This window comes from Canis aureus, chromosome 8 (genome assembly GCF_053574225.1).
Source record: "Canis aureus isolate CA01 chromosome 8, VMU_Caureus_v.1.0, whole genome shotgun sequence".
In the NCBI taxonomy this organism is placed as follows: domain Eukaryota; kingdom Metazoa; phylum Chordata; class Mammalia; order Carnivora; family Canidae; genus Canis; species Canis aureus.
This window is the reverse complement of record NC_135618.1, coordinates 60,699,298-60,716,555: the sequence shown is the minus strand read 5'-3', so window position 1 is coordinate 60,716,555 and position 17,258 is coordinate 60,699,298. Positions and strand designations below refer to the sequence as shown.

Below are 17,258 nucleotides of genomic sequence, written 5' to 3'. Positions count from 1 at the left end.
CATGGAGCCTGCTTCTCCCTCTGCCTGTGTCTCTACCTCTCTCTCTCTCTCTGTGTCTCTCATGAATAAATAAAATCTTTTTAAAAATAAAATAAATAAATAAACACCCACCCTCGACCCAAACCCACCACAGTGTCCAATGTCATCCCCTCCTCCCCAGCTTAGACCCCTTCCCACTCCACTCCAGGAGTTCCCTACCCTCTGGGGCCCTAAAATTTTGGCTATGAGGTCCCAGTCTTAGGGAAAGTAGGTGGGGGAGTGGGGCTCTCTTCTGAGGCTTGAAGCCAACATACATGCCCAGGTGCAAACCCGAGGACAAACCTGTCCCCTGGCTGGGCCACTGGGCCTTCCTTCTCCCCCTGAGCCTGTGCCTCCTCCCCGCTGCAACCTCGACCCGGGAACGCTTTCCCGGACCATCCTTCGACTACCTTTGCCACTTCCCATCGCCTCTCGGGCCTCTGTCCTAATAGCACCTTCTCTGGGAGCCCTTCTCAGTGCCGGCCGATGTCAATCTCCTGTGATCAGGCCTCCAGAGCCCCCGTGCCTAGCCTGAAATTATTCTAGAATTCCTGTGTGATGATTTGATTCGAAGCTGTCACCCCTATTTCACTGTGAGCTCAGTGAAGGCAGAGATGGTGTCTGCTTTGTCTCCTGTGCCTGGAACATAGTAGGCACTCAGGAAATATTTGTGAGATGATCAGCATGGCCAGTCACGCTGCACACAGATGATGCTGCAGTCTCTACAGGAGGGCCTGAAAAGACAGGGGTCCTGGGCTCAGAGACCAGGCTGAGGGAGAGCAGGAAGGAGGAGCACAGCGGCCCCAGGACAAGAAAGGCTGGGCCAAGCCCTGGGGGACATAACTGGTCTGGGAGACCTGAAAGACCTGGGCCAGATGCCACTTGGGTCACATTCTAGGGAGCCTAGCTATCAGGGATTTCCAGTCCCGCCTGGAGGGCACACACACATACACACACACACACACACACACACACACACAGAGCCTGGGGATCTGGGAGGACTTAGGACCATGTAATCCAGAAAACCTGGTGGAGCTAAGTGTGGAGGGCGGGGCCAGGGGAGGGGCAGGCAGGTAGGTGCCTTTCTCCAAGGATCCACATTCTGGAAGGTCTCCGCGTAGTTAGGCCGAGTTGCAGACGTGTCCTTACGGCTGTGGAGACCCCAGCGTCTCCCTTTGCGCCTTACCTCTGCCTTCAAATCTGGTCTTGGACATCTCTTCTCCCTTCCCAGCGCGGATTCCAGGATCTCTTCCCTCTGGGCCCAATACCAGGAACTTGCCGTTGAAACCAGCCCTAGGTACCTTCCCTTGGGTGCCTGGTGTCTCCCCGGGGGCCCTGGTCCTGGGCCATGGCCCACAGGGCAGGTCTGGGGCCTGGGTGGCTGGAGGCTGTGGCCATTCTGCTTTTACTTGGATTATTCCGGTCCGGACTTGGTGAGTATGTGCGGTGGTCAGACAGTGTGGGGCTCAAGGGAGGGGTGATATACATAGGCTGGGGTATAACCCTTTTTTGGGCACACCCCTTATCCTGGACTCAAGAACCCCCAGTTTCAGCAACTTAGCTCCGGGCCTCTCCCTCTCCCTTCGGCGTTGGCCTCCCAGGGCGGGGTGGGACAGCCTCTGGAGAAGTGGTAGGTGCTAAGGGATCTGGGAACTTTTTCTCAGGGTCTTTCCTGTTTACCCTTCCCTCTTTCTCTCCCTCCTGGAGCTGAGGGGATGAAGGTGAGGCTTGTGTGGGGGAGGGGGAAGGAAGGGGACGTGGGTTCAGATTCCAATGGAATGTTTCATGAGTGCCTGAGCCTCTCTCTATAGGGCCCTCTTCCTTACCCTTACGGCTTTATGTAAATCCTCCCAGTAGTTCTGTGAGATGGAGGTTACAGCCCTCATTCTATGGAGAAAGAAACTCCGATGCAGAGAAGTGACTTACCCAAGAGTACACAGCCAATAAGAGGCATAGCTGGGATTTTAAACCCTGGTCTGACTCCAAAGGTACATCTTTTCAGGAAAACAAACCAGGGGTTTCCTTCCTTGCAAGGCACACCACTCGACTCTGAGTCCGGTTTTCAGTCCCCACTTCACCGCAAACCACTGGCTGTGGATTCTTGGCCAGTCCCCTCCCCTCAAAAATGAAGTCAGTTATGTTTGTCTCCTGGGGCCCAGGGAGGACTCCTGGAGATAAAGGAAGTGAAAGCCCTCCCGCAGCCTGGCATTGCTGGACCGTCACTAAATAGTAGCTATTGTCATTATTATGAGGAGCGAAGGAGGAGCTTGGCTGGGCAGTTTTCTCTGCTCGGGGGGAGGTGACTTTGTGAAGGGCTGTTGGGTCCTGCTCCAAACAGAGGGGAGGCCTCCGTGGGGTGAGGCCGTCCTGGAAATCAGATGTTCAGTGTGGGAGTCCTGTTGTTTGTTCGACACATATCCACGACTCCATCTGTGTGCCCAGCCCTGTGCTCCAGTCCCTGTCACCAGGGACTTACCCAGATTAGTGCAGATGAAGCAGTCACAGACACCAGCACAATAGCTGTATGATAGGGCAGTTGGGGGTGGGGGGAGCATGGGGGCTCTGGGCGTTCCTGCCATTGTCCAACCAGCCAGCAGGGTCAGGGCAGGTTAAGGAGAGGCTGGCATTTGAATCACCTCCATAGGCAAATAGGTTTGCTGAGCGGAGTAGGATGAGGAAAGAGGGATGGAGGATGCTTGGCAGAGTGGCCTGGCTGAGCAGAGGTCTAGAGGCAAACAAGTGTGTGGCCCTGTGTGTGTGACAGGAAGTGTCTGGAGGGATGGCTGGAGCAGATGGTCCTGTCATGGAAGGTCTGGAATGTATGTTAAGGACCATGTGGAGCCCGGAAAGGATTTAAGCTGAGGTGTGACCTGATCAGATTTGTGGCTTATAAAGATCTTCTGATGTGTAAGGAGTGGACTGAGTGGAAGGCACTCAGTGGCCTGAGTGGAGGGCCTGAAAGAAAGGAAGCTGGAAGAAACCCAAGTTAGGTAATGAGCTCGGTAGGGGGGGCAGAACTAACCATGCCCGCTGAGCAGTGGGATGAGGACAAACCGGTGGCTGGCTCCTGGGAACTCACTTCCCAGACTCCAAACCAGATTGTTAGCAAGTAGCAGGCCTGAGGCCCCAGGAGGTACAGGGGCCCCAAGAGGACCTGACCTCCTGACCTTCCTCCCTGGACAGCCTTCTGCGGTGTGGCCTCCCAAGCACGAATCACAGGCGGCAGCGGTGCAGCCGCTGGCCAGTGGCCCTGGCAGGTCAGCATCACCTATGATGGCGTCCACGTGTGCGGCGGTTCTCTTGTTTCTGAGCAGTGGGTGCTCTCAGCTGCTCACTGCTTCCCAAGGTACCAGCTGGGTGGTGGGCGAGGGGCATGGGGTGGGGAGTCAAAAGTGGGCTGAGGTCCAAGTTAGGGATCAGTCTAGGCCAGAGGTTGGGGTCCTTGGGTGGGATCTAGGGATATCAATGATTCAGTCTGAAAGGATCAGTGAGGAGTGAAGGCCAGAGGTCACAGGTCACAGGATAAAACTGTGGTCTGTGACCTGAAAGGCCATTTGCCTGGGACCAGACAGACTGGGGTTGGGTGGAACAGGGCAATGCAGGATTAGGGAAGTGGGAGAGGTCTCCTGGGTCCCAGCCTTGGCCCCTCTACCTGCAGGGAGCACCTGAAGGAAGACTATGAGGTAAAGCTGGGTGCCCACCAGCTGGACTCCTATACCCCTGAGGCCGAGGTCCGCACCGTGGCACAGGTCATTTCCCACACCAGCTACCAGCAGGAGGGCTCCCAGGGTGACATCGCACTCCTCCAACTCAGTAGCCCGGTCACCTTCTCCCGCTACATCAGGCCCATCTGCCTCCCTGCAGCCAACGCTTCGTTCCCCAATGGTCTCCAATGTACCGTCACCGGATGGGGCCACGTGGCGCCCTCAGGTGAGGTGGGCACTGATGTCCAGAGCCATGGGGGTGGTGCCTAACTCAGGGCAGAAGGCCCCAGGCAAGCATCTTTTGCTCCTCCAGTGAGCCTCCTGGCACCCCGGCAACTACAGCAACTCGAGGTACCGCTGATCAGCCGCGAGACCTGTAACTGCCTGTACAACATCAACGCTAAGCCTGAGGAGCCCCACTTTATCCAGCAGGACATGGTGTGTGCTGGCTATGTGAGAGGGGGCAAGGATGCCTGCCAGGTAAATGCAGGGGGGTCCAGTGAGACAAGTGCGTCTTGGGGGGAGATGAGGGCCTAATGGGGCTGGTGTGGCTGACTAGAGGCCTGGGGCCTCATCCTGATAGTTACTGTACGGCTCTTCTCTTCAGGGTGACTCTGGGGGCCCGCTCTCTTGCCCTGTGGCGGGCCTGTGGTACCTGGCAGGCATTGTGAGCTGGGGCGATGCTTGTGGGGCCCCCAACAGGCCTGGCGTGTACACTCTGACCTCCAGCTATGCCTCCTGGATTCACCATCAAGTGACAGAGCTCCAGCCTCGTGTGGTGCCCCAAATCCAGGAGTCCCAGCCCGATGGCAATCTCTGTGTCTACCATCAGGCCTTCAGCTCTGCCCCAGCCCAGAACTTATTGGGGCTCATCCTTCTGCTGCCACTAGGCCTGACCCTCAGCCTCCTCTGCTAAGCTAGTCATCTAAGGAGCTGACCCTGCTTCCAGGACTTCCACACTGCACCCAAGGACAGATGCCTGCCTTGGGAATGGACCTGGCCCTTCCCTGACATCTTTTGGGCCTAGGGACCGGCTTGATTCACTCCTTCCTCCCAGGACCTGTGGGAGTACATCCTGACCTTTGAGCCCCCTCTTCTGGGTTGGTTCTTTGGGACTACAATCCACAGTCGGGAGGCTCACTACCTGTGGCATTGGCTAGAACCTCTGGCCGCCTCCACCTGCTGTCCACAAGCCTGCCGGTTGGGATTCTATGGAGCCCCTGAGGACCCTTAACTATGAAAATGAGCCCTGGCTCCCTGCTGTTTCCAGAAGACTAGGCTAATTGCTGCTGAAAGGCTGGCCCCAGCGCCCCACCAGTCCTGCCTGATAAGCCCCATCACTTCACCCTCTTCCTATCTTCTGAACTGGGGCTGCCTCTGGGCAGCAAGTTTGCAAGCAGAGAAAAGGCCCCAATCTTGCCCCATCGGCTGCCATGCTCTTGAACCTCGATTCCTAGACTCCGGAGGACTGAGCCCCCACCGGAACTGGGCTTGGGCTTGGATCTGGGGTGAGGGCTAGAAGGAACAAGCAGGAGTAAAATGTTTTCGAGCACAACTGCTGTGTGTGTGACCCTCCACGAAGAATGTCAGCTCTTGGCCTCTCCCTCTCACCTCCAAAGTCCAGAACCACTGGCAGAACTCACTTTATTAAAAAAATGACGAAATAGGTCTGTACATATTTACAGGCAAGGGGGCAAGGAGGCACAGGTCCGGCAGCGGGGGCACACAGGCTGCTCACTTCTTGGAGAGTTTGACTTGCTTGTGCTTGGGGGGTGCCCACTTGAGACAGACAGAGTCCACTGCGGGGGGGTGGGGGGAGGAGAGGCGTTAGAGGCGGGGCTGGGCCTCTGGGCCCAGGCCAGGTTTCACCTCTAGGTGAGAACAAGGACATACTGAGTCCTGGGGAGGGGGCAGGGAAGCCTGGGAATGAGTAGCCTGCCTCAGGCTTCCGTCTGTCCTTCCTGGGGAGCTGGTCAGACAGGTTTGGGATCATGTAACAGCAAAAAGGTAGCCTTGGCTCCCAGTAGATCTCAACACCCCCCCACCACTACCACCACACACATCCTGGGCAGCCCCCCACTTACCTGTGATGGGTGGTTTTTTATACTGGGCACTTTTGAGGTGTTCTTCTACCAGCTTGGGTGTGACACAGATCACATGCTGGCCCTTCCAGTACTTGACCATGTTGAGGGACTGCAGGGTGCTGATGATGTCATTCTGGGTGATGCTGGTCATCTGGCTGCAGAGAGGGACAAGAGAAGATGCTGAGGAGAGTTCTCTTGAGGGCTCTAACTGGGACAGCAAAAAGGGACAAGGACCCAGGATCATGGCCAGTCTTAGAAGAGTCTTTCCCTCTCAAAGGGTCCCAAGACCCTCACCTCAGGTCCTTGATGGACAGTGTGCCCCGGAAATCTCGCAGAATCTCCAGCAGGACCCAAGACCAGTAGCTGCGGTAGCTAAGCTTGCCCAGGTCAGACAGCGGCTTCTCCGGGGAGCCGACTGTGCTCTCGAGCTTGGAGAGCTCATAGCCTGGCAGTGATAGAAAGGAGGATTCTGCAGGCCCAGCCCCCCTTGGCACCCACCCTGCAGTACCCCTCCCTCTACAGGCCGGGAACCACTCACTGAAGGCAATGAGAAATTTTCCATAGCCGCGCCGCTGGTATGGAGGCAGGGTCAGGATGCAGGCCACATTGTTCCCATCTGGAGACTCCTTCTCCTACAGGGGTGTGTGGTCAGGACCTCTGGGGAGGCTCAGCCCCTCCTGCAGTCCGTAGTCCCCACCCACCCTCAGCCTGGCCTTCCCAACCCAGCACCTTGGAGAAGTAGCCAACGATGTGGGCTCCCTGCCTGTCCACCTCAGTCAGGATGTAAAAGACGAAGGGCTCCACATCGAAGTACAACGTCTTGTGGTCCAGGAAGAGCTTGGCCAGTAGACACAGGTTCTGACAGTAAATCTGAGCAGTGGGGAAGGTGGAAGCAGCCTCAGGGAGCGGGTATAACTACCCCCACCTGGCTTCACTGAGGCCTGGCAATGGCTGCCATCCTGCTCTGCAAATGCCAGGCTCCAGAGGGCAGCTGGTGCTGGGCCGGTGAAAAGTGGGCGCCTTCCCAGAACAGGAGTATTCAGAATTGAAAGGACTCTTATAGTCATTATCTGATAGACAAGGAAGCTAAAAACCAGAGAGCTGGATTAAACAGTGACCACGGCTTTTTTTTTTTCTGGTGCAAAAAGGTGGGTTTTTGTTTGTTTGTTTGTTTTTAAGAGAGAGTGTGCGAGTGATGGGGGGTGGTGGCAGAGGAAGAGGGAGGGAGAAGCCCAAGCTGACTCTACACTGAGGGCAGAGCCCGATGTAGGGCTTGATTTCATTACCCCAAGATCATGACCTGAGCCAAATCAAGAGTCAGGCACTCAACTGAGCTAACAGGTGCCCCAAAGGTTTTTGTTTTTGTTTTTTTAATTATAGCATGGGACAGGACCCATGGACAGAAAAAGCTCTCTCACTCTCTTTTTTTAAAGATTTTATTTTGAAGTAATCTCTACACCCCACAAAGGGCTGCAACTCACAACTCTGAAATGAAGAGTCACCGCTGAGCCATGCTCCACCGACTGAGCCAGCCAAGTGTCACAATCACTTCTGAGTGCTAAATAGGAGTTCAATCTTCAGGGACATTAACTCTTATGTTTCAGATCAGGAAATAGGCTCAGAGGAGATAAGTGGCTGGTCTAAAGTCCCATGGCTGGGGACTACTAGGACCAGATTCAAACTGGTATATGAGTTATGTTTTGTTCACAGCTGCATCTCCAACACCTAGTACAAGGCTACGCATGAAGCTTGGTGCTTGGTAAATGTTTGCTGAATGGATGAGTTTTAAAAAACCTGATCACAGAGGATGAGCTGTTTCCCCACTTGGCTGTACTCCTCTGCTGCACTTCAGCAGCCTTCCTATAGGCCCAGACACTCACCCAGGCTAGAGACCAACAGCAGGAGGGACAAGAAGACCCTGAGGCCCTCTGGCTTATGACATCTTTCACATCCACTCTTATGTGACCCAACGATGATCAAGTCCAACATTGCTAGCCCATTTTACTCGGAGGGAACTGAGGGTTCTGGAAAGGGGAAGTACTTGGCTGAGGCTTCAACGTGCAGAGGGACAACGTTGCAGAGCTAGAAAGAAGACCCACACCTCCTGCTGGAACCCTTTCTGCCACTCCCCCTGTTCATGCTCAGAAAGGCAAAGCAGGGGACCCACTCCAGGCTAAGAGCAAATATTCTCCTTGAGTTATTTAACTCAAGGCTGACTGAACTGGACCGAAGGAGGTCACCAATAATAACAAAGGCCCATGTTTACTAAGCACCTACTTGATGTCAGACACAGTGTTAAGTACTTGACATTGCTGTCTCATTTGTGCCATCAACAGTCCTATTAGGTAAACATTATCATGACTCCTATCTTACAGATGAGGAAACAGGAACAAACAGTGTTAAGTAACCTGTCCAAGGTCAGCTAGTAAATGACAGCACAATTTGAAGCAGGAGCCACTCAGAATCCTGCCCTCTCTGCCTTACCCTCTACTGCCCTTCCATGGGAAACAAGGAGATCTGGTGAGGCCTTCCCAGACTGACCAGGCAAGGCCAGGTGCTCCGTGGCAGCAATGCAGGCCCCAGATGCCCCACCCTGCCCCATGGAAGTCCTGCCAGCAACAAGGAACTCGAAGGGCAAAGGGAAGGGCGGGAAGGGCGAAGGGCGGTCAGAGCCACACAGCTCTCAGGCAGAGTCTCGCACAAAGCAGTCCCCTCCCAGGAAAAAAACCTTTCCTTCAGGCAGAAAGAGAAAGCACTTCTAGAAGCAGCCTCAGGCGTGACAATTTCTACCCTGGGTGCCAGAACCGCCCAAAACTAGTAAGTTAGCCCATTAGGAGAAAAGTCTTCAGGGACAGAACAGAAACCTAGTCCCCAAGGCTGGTACCACAGGCCCATATGTTTACCATGCACCAACCACAGGCCAAGTGCCAGGCTAAACATGATCCTACAGGCTTTTCCCTGGGGCGGGGGGTGGGGGGGTTGTCCTAAGACTGGCCTCTACCCTTTAGTGACAAGGAGGATCGTTCAGGAGGTGCTAGAGCTTCTCCCCATCTCCCCACAGCACTTCGGCCACCTAACTCACCTTGTGGTCTTTGCCGTCTACCTCATACACAGAAATGTTGCTCTTGCGATAGATCTCCTTCCCTGGAGGCTGCCGCCACTGACACTGGCCCTGGGGGTGGGGATGGGGAAATAAAGGCTGGAGACCTTGAGGTTTTCTGCTAGGTGTCCCCATCCCACCCTGCGTGGCTTGCAACAGGTCTCCACTGCTCTTTCCCAATCTACAGACCCTGGGCTCCATGCCTTACCTACATCAAGCAACCCTCCCAGCTACCTGAGGAGACAGAGCCTATTTTACAGATGAAGAAACTGAGGCACAGAGAGGCTAAGTAACTGGCTTGAGTAGCACACGGCTGGATGGTATCAAGTTCAGGTCAGCCTGGCTCTGGAGGGCTCTGATCCATGACAATGGCAATGCCTACACCGTAAAGGCTGGCCTCAGGTCACCCCTTTGGGACACAGCCTACCACACTAGTGCTGCGAGCCCCGGGCATCCCAGCCCCATCCCACCCCTGCCAATGCCTCCCATCTGTCCACACCTTCCAGTCCCCACTGCTCAGGGGCTGTGCTTGTTTCCTCTTTTGCACTGAGGAATCTGGCACTGGGCTGGCCTTGATAAACATGTAGTGTTGGGCTTGACCTGAGGAGGCGGGAAGGGTAGGAATTATTGTCCCCATTCCACAGAGGAGGAAACTGAGGCCTGCGCAAAGGCAGCAGGCTAGCCAAGGTCAACCTGGCAAAGGCCAGGCCAGGCCTAGCACCCGGGTCTCTAGCATTTCCTCGGACCCGGCTCCTCTGGACCTGTCTCTCCCCCCTATCATTGCAGCCTCAGCCCCTCAGCCTCCACACCCGCCTCTCTCGCCAGGCTGGGCCAGCACCGGCTCACCAAGTGGAAGCGGTAGCTCTTCTCAAATTTCATATACTTCAGGCAGTACTCGCAGAGCCACAGCTTGGGCTGTTTCCCATAGTCCTCAGGGAATGGGGAGAAGTACCAGGCGTCGATTTCGTAGTTCCCGATGTGGATCTTGTCCACATACTTCACCTTGGTGATCTGCGGACAGGGCAGGAGCAGAGGGCGGCAGCTAGCTCAGCCCAGGGGCCAGGAGAGCCGGCGAGGGGCCGCCCACAGTCAGAGCCCTGCCCCAGCTTACCGCCTCATGCTCCTTCTCCAAGGCTGCAGTGGTGGGGTCCATCTCGGCATAGGTCTGGGCAAGGACAGAGCCATGAACAGAGGTGAACAGAAGTGGCGGTTGAGCTATCTCCCCAACCCCCGTACCCCCCGTGCCCGAACCCAGTGCTTCCCTCCTGTCTTCCAGGCCTCAGCACCCGATTGGCAGTGGAACCACAGGAACAGCTAACTTGTTTTACCTGGTTTTGAAGCTGGCCAGGCCAGGCTCCTCTCCTACCTTCCCATCCACTCTCACACCCCTGCATCCCTGATGCCCACGTGTGAACCTTTTGCTAGATGAACAGGGCGGGATCAGAAGGCCTGGTTCCAGTCCTTGGGCTGGTAAAAGCTTCGGCTATACAAAAGGATCAATCCAGCTCTGCCAAAATTGCCATGAGACACATGAATAATAGACTGGATCTTCTGTCCCCAAAGCAGGAACTGATGCTGGACTCCCCAGCGTGATTGGATCTCTTTCCCGAGCACCAGATCCAGGGATCCGCCTGCTCCTGGGCCTGCTCCCCGACGTTCCCTCCACAGGTATCCCAGGCTCTAGGTGTCCAGAAAGGAACTCAATCTGTACCCGCACAAACCTATTCATCCTCCTGGGGTCGCCGTCTCACTGGGTGTGTCACCCCCAGTCCAACTTCCCAAGACCGATTGCAGGTCTGCTCTTAAGACTCCTCCTCTTCCCAACCCAGCACTCAAGTAAGGGCCAGGGTCTGTTGATTCTACCTCCTTGATGTCTCTGCTATCAGTCCCTCTCTGGAACTCTCTTTTGTCCAACTCCAAATAGCCACCACCACCATCTCAAGTCCGGATAATGAACTAAGCCTCTGCAGAGTCCCAGCCTCTGGTCGCAGCCCCTTCATGTCTACACTTTCCACACCCCTCTTTTTGTGGTTTTTCCACATTGAGCATGCAGTTCCCTCTCCGGCTGCCAACAAAAACTGCATCCTCAACCTCAAACAGAGTGTGAGCCAGCGGAGGGTGGGATGAGGCAGTTTTGTGAGCCACGGTGTCTAACTGTGCTCTTTCCTGTCCTTCAAGGCCTCGTGCCCTGCCCCCGCCCCCCCTTCCCTCCTTTGGGAGGCCTGACTGAACTCTTCTGACACAGAATACACCCTCTCCTTCCCAAGCAGCGGTGGCTAACCATGATCCCCTCTGCCTCCTCCCATTTGCTTCCCCTTAAGTCCTTAGAAAGCAGGGACTTAAAGTCATGTCACTCACAGCACATCCTGTTCCTAAGCCAGACTCTGTAGGAGCAACCACAGCCTGATAATAGAGAGGGGACCCAAGGTCTCTGACCTATACCAGAGCAGACAGCAGCCTTGCCCTGCAGTTGAGAAGGGAGAAAGGACCCAGAATTTTACCCAGACCCCCTTCCACCAAGCACTTTGCCTGTATGGTCTCACATAACCTTTCAGCCACCCTGAGATGTAGCCTTCTTATTTCTAGTTTACAGAGGAGAAGTAAACAGGCACAGAGGTCACTTGCCCTTGGGGACTAGCTAGCTGCCATTTATTCTAAGTGCCAAACACTCCACAGGCATTATTTCCTTTAGTCCTCACAAAGAGCCTGAGACAAGAGTGCTCATTCTCCACACTGCACAAAGAGGAAACTGAGGCACAGAGAGGTGAGGTTACAGAACTGGTAACCAGCACCGCTGAGCACAGCACCGCTGAGCACAGGCCTCTGGTTGGTCCAACTCCCAGTCTCACCCTAGCAAAGATGAGGGAAGAAAGATTTTCCTCCTCATATGCCTCTTTAAAAACCCACTTCCCAACTCTCACAAAAGCCAATCCTCTTCTGCAAATGAGTTAAAGAACTACAAAAACACTACTTTTCTTAAATGCTGCAATTTATTTAGAATTAAACATTAATTAGGCTCTGATGAACCTTGCTGATTATTAACTCGCAGATTGTCCTTCCTTTGATTTTATCACCACCAGGCCACTGTCATCCACCCTGCTGACTACCAGCTTTGAGGTACATTTTGAGATTTGCCAGTGCAACCTGGTTGAGGAACTGAGAGAAATTGAGACCCAGCCATATGTGGCTATTTGAATTCATTAAGTTTAACACAAATTTAACTTTTAACCACCCTAGACACATTTCAAGTACTCAGGCACCACATATGGTTAGTGGGGCTACTCCATCAGACAGTACAAATGGATTTCCACTTATCACAGGAAGGCCAATTGGACAGTGCTGCCTTAGACTTCAAGGGGTCTTTCTAGCTCAGGGTATTTCTTTCTTTCTTTTTTTTTTTTTTAATCACAACCCACAGTAGGAAGCCCTGTAAACCAGTTGACATGTTTGTATATACACCTTACGTGTATTTGTATGTGAAATAAAAGCTTCTCAAAAACAACACTTACCTTTAATAAACTACGATGTACTCTGATATTTCCTATCTTAGCCTTTCTTTCTTTCTCTTTTCTTTTTAGTAGGCTCCACATCCAGTGTGGAGCCCAAAATGGGGCTTGAACTCAAGACCTGAGCTGAGATCACTTAACTGACCAACCCATCCAGGCACCATATATATGTGTATATATACATGTACATATATATTTTTTAAAGTAATCTCTCCACCCAACATGGGGCTAGAACTCATGTCCATGGAATCAAGAGTTGCATGCTCCACCAGAAGAGCCAGCCAGGCACCCCTCTTTCTTTCATTTCTAAATTTCAAAGCCTGTTAGAGCCCACTGAACTAATTTGGTTGTGCCCCACAGTTGGAAAAACACTGCCCCAAAGCACACAATGAGCACTCAGAAGGATGAAACTAATGAATGTCTAAGTGCCTTGAGAATTCAATAAACCCTGGTCTTGTTTACACTCCCCATTTTACAAATCAAGAAACTGAGGCTCAGAGTCGGGAGGACATAACCCCTAGGAGCAACATGGATTGGGGAAAAGAATCCAGGTTTTGGATCAAGAAGAATCCTTCTAGGTTTTGGAACAAGTGGCCCAAGCTTCTAGGATGTGGCAAAGTAATGGTTAAGGGCCGAAGTAGGACAATCCAGTTGGAGAATCTAATTCCTGACTGGGTTCTTAAACCTCTCTGTTCTTCCCCTATAAACTGGAGATAATGATGATGCTTACCTCACAAGGTTGCTGTGAAACTTCAGTGAGATCATGTATTCAAATACTTAGCCTATAACTTTGGCTCGCAAGCCAATAAATATTTGCCATTATTATTCTAATTCCAACCCACCCTTTTACTAGCTGTGTAACCTTGAGCATGTTACCTAACCTCTCCAATCCTGCTTCCTCATCTACAGAAAGAAACCATTATCCCTGTAGCATTGACTTGTTAGGAAGAATATGATGAGCTTATGTATGTGCATGGCTTAGCAAGGTGTTTAGCAGAAGCAAGTGCCCAATATCATTCATTCTCTTCCTTCTTTCTGGATTTCAATTCTTTGTCTAAGGTGGCCCAGCAAATAGGAGAAAAAGGGGGCTACTGGTGCACAGGTCTAAGTTCCAGTCCCAGCTGTGCCTGGGTGAGACTGTAGCCAAGTATTTGCCCTCTCTGAGCCTCACTTTTCTTCTCTGTGAAGAGTATCTGATAAAACACAGGTAAAGTCCCTGATACCCTGTAGGAGCTTAAGAAATGGGAGTCGCCAAGCGCCTGGGTGGCTCAGTCAGCTAAGTGACTGCCTTCAGCTCAGGTTATGATCCCAGCGTCCTGAGATCAAGCCCTGAGTTGGGCTTCCTGCTCATTGGGGAGTCTTCTCTCTCTCCCCCTCTGCTCCTCCCCCCACTCATTCTCTCTCTTGTAAATTAAGTCTTAAAAAAGAGGGAAAGAAAGAAATGGGAGCTGCTTTGATTTTGGCCCTGGGACCCAAGGGAGTTGGCAGAGGCAGAGCTGAGCCTCCTGGGGCCTTGGAGAAGGGGAGGGGGCCCGGACCTTCTGCACATGGTTGATCTCATCATGCTTGCGCTTTTGGTTGCGAGTGATCTTGCGCTCAGGCTGCTCAGCCAGCTCACTCAGGTACTTCTCCGAGTTCTTCTGCACGGCATCTTTTACTGTCTTGGTCAGCGCCAGCCGGTTCTTGTCTACCCATTCGTCCAGTCGCCGGTTAACTGTGAGGATGGGCCATGAGGGGGCTGCCCTTTTACCTCCCAACCCCCACCCAGGCCCGGATACCCGCAAGTCACTCACAGCCCACATAGTGTACATAGAATTCCTCTCGGCCCTCCTGATCATTCACTCGAGACTGAATCACTTCAGCAGAATCTGTGAAAGAAAAAAAGGCTAGGATCATCAGGAAGGCAGGCAGGACTGGAACAAAAAGGATCCCTGACATGGAAGAGCGGTTTCCAGATTCCAGGGCCACATATAAGTGAACATCACATGGCTTCATCTGCCATTTCATCAATCGCTGCCTGCAAAGTGGGCCAAGTTGGAGCTGTTATTCTTACTTTGCAGACGAAAATCAGAGGCTTACCCACATTCACATATTTGAAAAGGAATAAGAAGCTGATATTTAACTGAGTTTAAGTCTGGCTCCAAATTCAATGCTTGTTTTATACTCATCTATTCATTTGTTCAGGAGTCATGAGGGCTGGCTCTGGGTTTATACATTATCCTAGCTCCTCACTTCTTTTATTTAACTGCAAATTATTCTGGTTGAGCCTCGGTTTCTTTGCCTACAAAACAGAGATAATAGTGCTACCTCGGAGGGTGAGTTAATGACTCTAAAGCTTTAAGCTTTTAGCATGGTGCCTGACAACCAGCAGCCCATTCAACAGATGAGTAAGGCACCCACTGTGTGTCTGGCCCTATGCTCGTTATTGCTGGGCAGAGAGGGCACAGCAGTGAATCACAAGAGTTCCTGCCCTCCCCAAGTTCGCACTTTGATAGAAGACGCAGACAGACAATGACAACATCATGTCAAATACACTGTGGCTGACTGAGGTATGAAGAAAATGTTGCAGGCACATACAGAAAGGAACGACTCACTCTGCCTGGAGGGAGCCCATAATGACATCACAGGAGCTATGGTATGTTAAAAGGCGGAGTAGGAGCTGGCCGGCCGGGGCGGGGCGGGGCGAGGCGGGAGAAAGGGGGACAGGGGCATTCAAAGCAGCGGGCACCGGCGTATAAAGCATATGGTCTTCAGGGGGCACCATGTGGTCTGGTCTGGCAATGGCCTTTGCGGGGTATGGGGGGGCGGGCAGAAACCAGAGAGGTCGCAAAGAGGCACGCCATTCTAAGGAATTTGCGGCTTATGTTGAACGGGAGGGAAGGGAAAGGGAAGCTCGTTTCTGTTTCCGGAGGGCCTTCCCGCTGGCGGTTGTAGAAGAGGGCTGGAAGAGGAAGTCGCAGACACGACAGACACCAGCAAGAAACCACGGTTTTGTTTGCAAAGGCAGGGGAGCCTACGGCTGGACAAGCAAGTGGGTTGGGAGCTCTACACAGCACTAAAGGAACTTGGTTGCTGTCCTCACCGGAGTTTGGAGGTGGCGTCCCGGAGAGGCCGAAACTCTGCGTTCTACCCTCAAGCCACGCCCTCATGACGCCCAGCCCCTCGGAGAACCCGCCCTTAGACCCCGCCCCCCTCAGGTCCCACCCCCAGGCCGTGGGCCCCGCCCTCACGCCAGGTGCTGTCCGGGCGTCGGCACAGGTACGTTTCTCCGATCTCCACGGTGACTTCCGGCTCCCCGCGCGCCGGGGTCGGGGGAGAGACTCGGCCCGGGGACGGGGCGGTCCCCTCGACCGCCGCATTCTCCCCGGGCCCGGGATCGCCCTCCCCCGCGACCCCTGAAGTCGCCGCCGCAACCGCCGCAGCTGCTCCCTGTGCCGCCATAGCAGTACTGCAGGTGACGCCAGAATCCCGCGCCGCGCAGCACTTTTAGTTCCGGGTCAGAGACGCGTGGCGGAGACCGCTGCCGGCTCGAGGGTGGGGTCTGTGACGTGGCAGGAGCTCATTGGTCGGTGCAGCCTTCCAGCGGCCCCGGGACGAGTTTGACCTTTCTGAGCGAATTGCCCTGGAATTTTTTTTTTTTTCTTTTTCCGTACGGAAATACGGTTGAACTCTGCGTGGAAAGAGGAGAAAGACTTTCCTGATGTGATGACTCAGCTCGATCTTCTTAAAGGGCCTGGTACCTGAGGAAGCCGGGATATGTCAGTTACCCGAGGCGCTGCCCCCGCTTTACCCGCACCGGGATGGGCCAGAGCGGCCTCCCTGGCGGCCGGGCCTTAGGGCCTTGAGCCTGCGCTTAGCACGCACCTCTGCGCCGCTCATTCCGCCACCCTAGGCCAGATCACCCCTTTTATAAAGATTGAAGAAATTGCCTTGCTTGTTCAAGGTGAGGGAAACAGGACGGCTGTGTTTTGGGATCGCCAGTAAATTGCTCTCCTAGAATAAAACCTTCCTAAGGAAACCAGCCCCCCCCCCCCCCCCCCCCGCAAACGTCCCCTAAACAAACTAGTCAAAGGCAGTGGATGAACATACTAGAGAGCGTCTTGGGCTTAGTGACTGAGGAATCCCGGATACGGACCCTGCTTTGGGTAAATTGTACAAGGGCGTCCGTTCTCAGCGTGGTAAAGGTTAAACTATAGTAACTATATGATCCATATAACTATATAAAGGGCAAGCCATATATTTACCTATCTCGTGTGTATATACGACAAGCGTGTTGCACAGTGCCAAAAAGGGTTGGCGCTTAATAAACATTCTTTTTGGCCATTCTCTGAATCTTCTTTTGACTTATAAATTGGTTATTGGAGGGACGCCTGGGTGGCTCAGTAGTTGAGCGTCTGCCTAGAGCTCAGGTTGTGATTCCCCCACTGGGCTCCCCGCAGGGAGCCTGCTTCTCCCTCTGCGTAGGTCTATGCCTCTCTCTGTGTCTCTCATGAATAAAAATCTTAAAAAAAAAAAAAAAAAAAACGGTTACTGGGATTAAAAGCAATTCTAAGGAGGTGGAATGCTCAAGGCCTAAGGATGGGGGCCAGGCTCCAGATCAAGAAATAAAGGAGTGGGATCCCCGGGTGGCTCAGCGGTTTAGCGCCTGCCTTTGGCCCAGGGTGTGATCCTGGAGACCCGGGATCGAGTCCCACGTCAGGCTCCCGGTGCATGGAGCCTGCTTCTCCCTCCTCTGTGTCTCTGCCTCTCTCTCTCTCTATGTCTATCATAAATAAATAAATCTTTTTTTTAAAAAAAAGGAAAAAGAGGAGTTTGTTGGGGTGGGGGATGAGGTGATGGCAGTGCG

General features: G+C 53.3%; 2 protein-coding genes across 3 annotated transcripts; one reads left to right on the top strand and one right to left on the bottom strand.

Annotated features, from left to right (window-relative positions):
- The first annotated feature begins 1,080 nt into the window (after positions 1-1,080).
- PRSS8 (serine protease 8) lies at positions 1,081-5,386 on the top strand. The gene is made up of 5 exons (XM_077907400.1): positions 1,081-1,451; positions 3,202-3,364; positions 3,677-3,948; positions 4,036-4,202; positions 4,330-5,386. The coding sequence occupies exons 1-5, from the start codon at positions 1,367-1,369 to the stop codon at positions 4,636-4,638; spliced, it is 996 nt and encodes a 331-aa protein (XP_077763526.1). The 5' UTR covers positions 1,081-1,366; the 3' UTR covers positions 4,639-5,386.
- On the bottom strand, positions 5,350-15,883 carry KAT8 (lysine acetyltransferase 8). 2 transcript variants are annotated; one of them, XM_077907398.1, is made up of 11 exons: positions 15,643-15,883; positions 14,206-14,280; positions 13,951-14,126; positions 10,018-10,071; positions 9,753-9,917; positions 8,889-8,978; positions 6,536-6,676; positions 6,345-6,438; positions 6,101-6,251; positions 5,807-5,961; positions 5,350-5,521 (listed from the first exon to the last, which is right to left on the bottom strand). In XM_077907398.1, exons 1-11 carry the CDS (start codon positions 15,851-15,853, stop codon positions 5,457-5,459), a joined length of 1,377 nt encoding a protein of 458 aa, XP_077763524.1. In that variant the 5' UTR covers positions 15,854-15,883; the 3' UTR covers positions 5,350-5,456. The 2 variants fall into 2 exon arrangements, with proteins under 2 accessions (XP_077763524.1, XP_077763525.1); XM_077907399.1 differs by lacking the exon at positions 15,643-15,883 and adding an exon at positions 15,495-15,582.
- Positions 15,884-17,258: the final 1,375 nt, after the last annotated feature.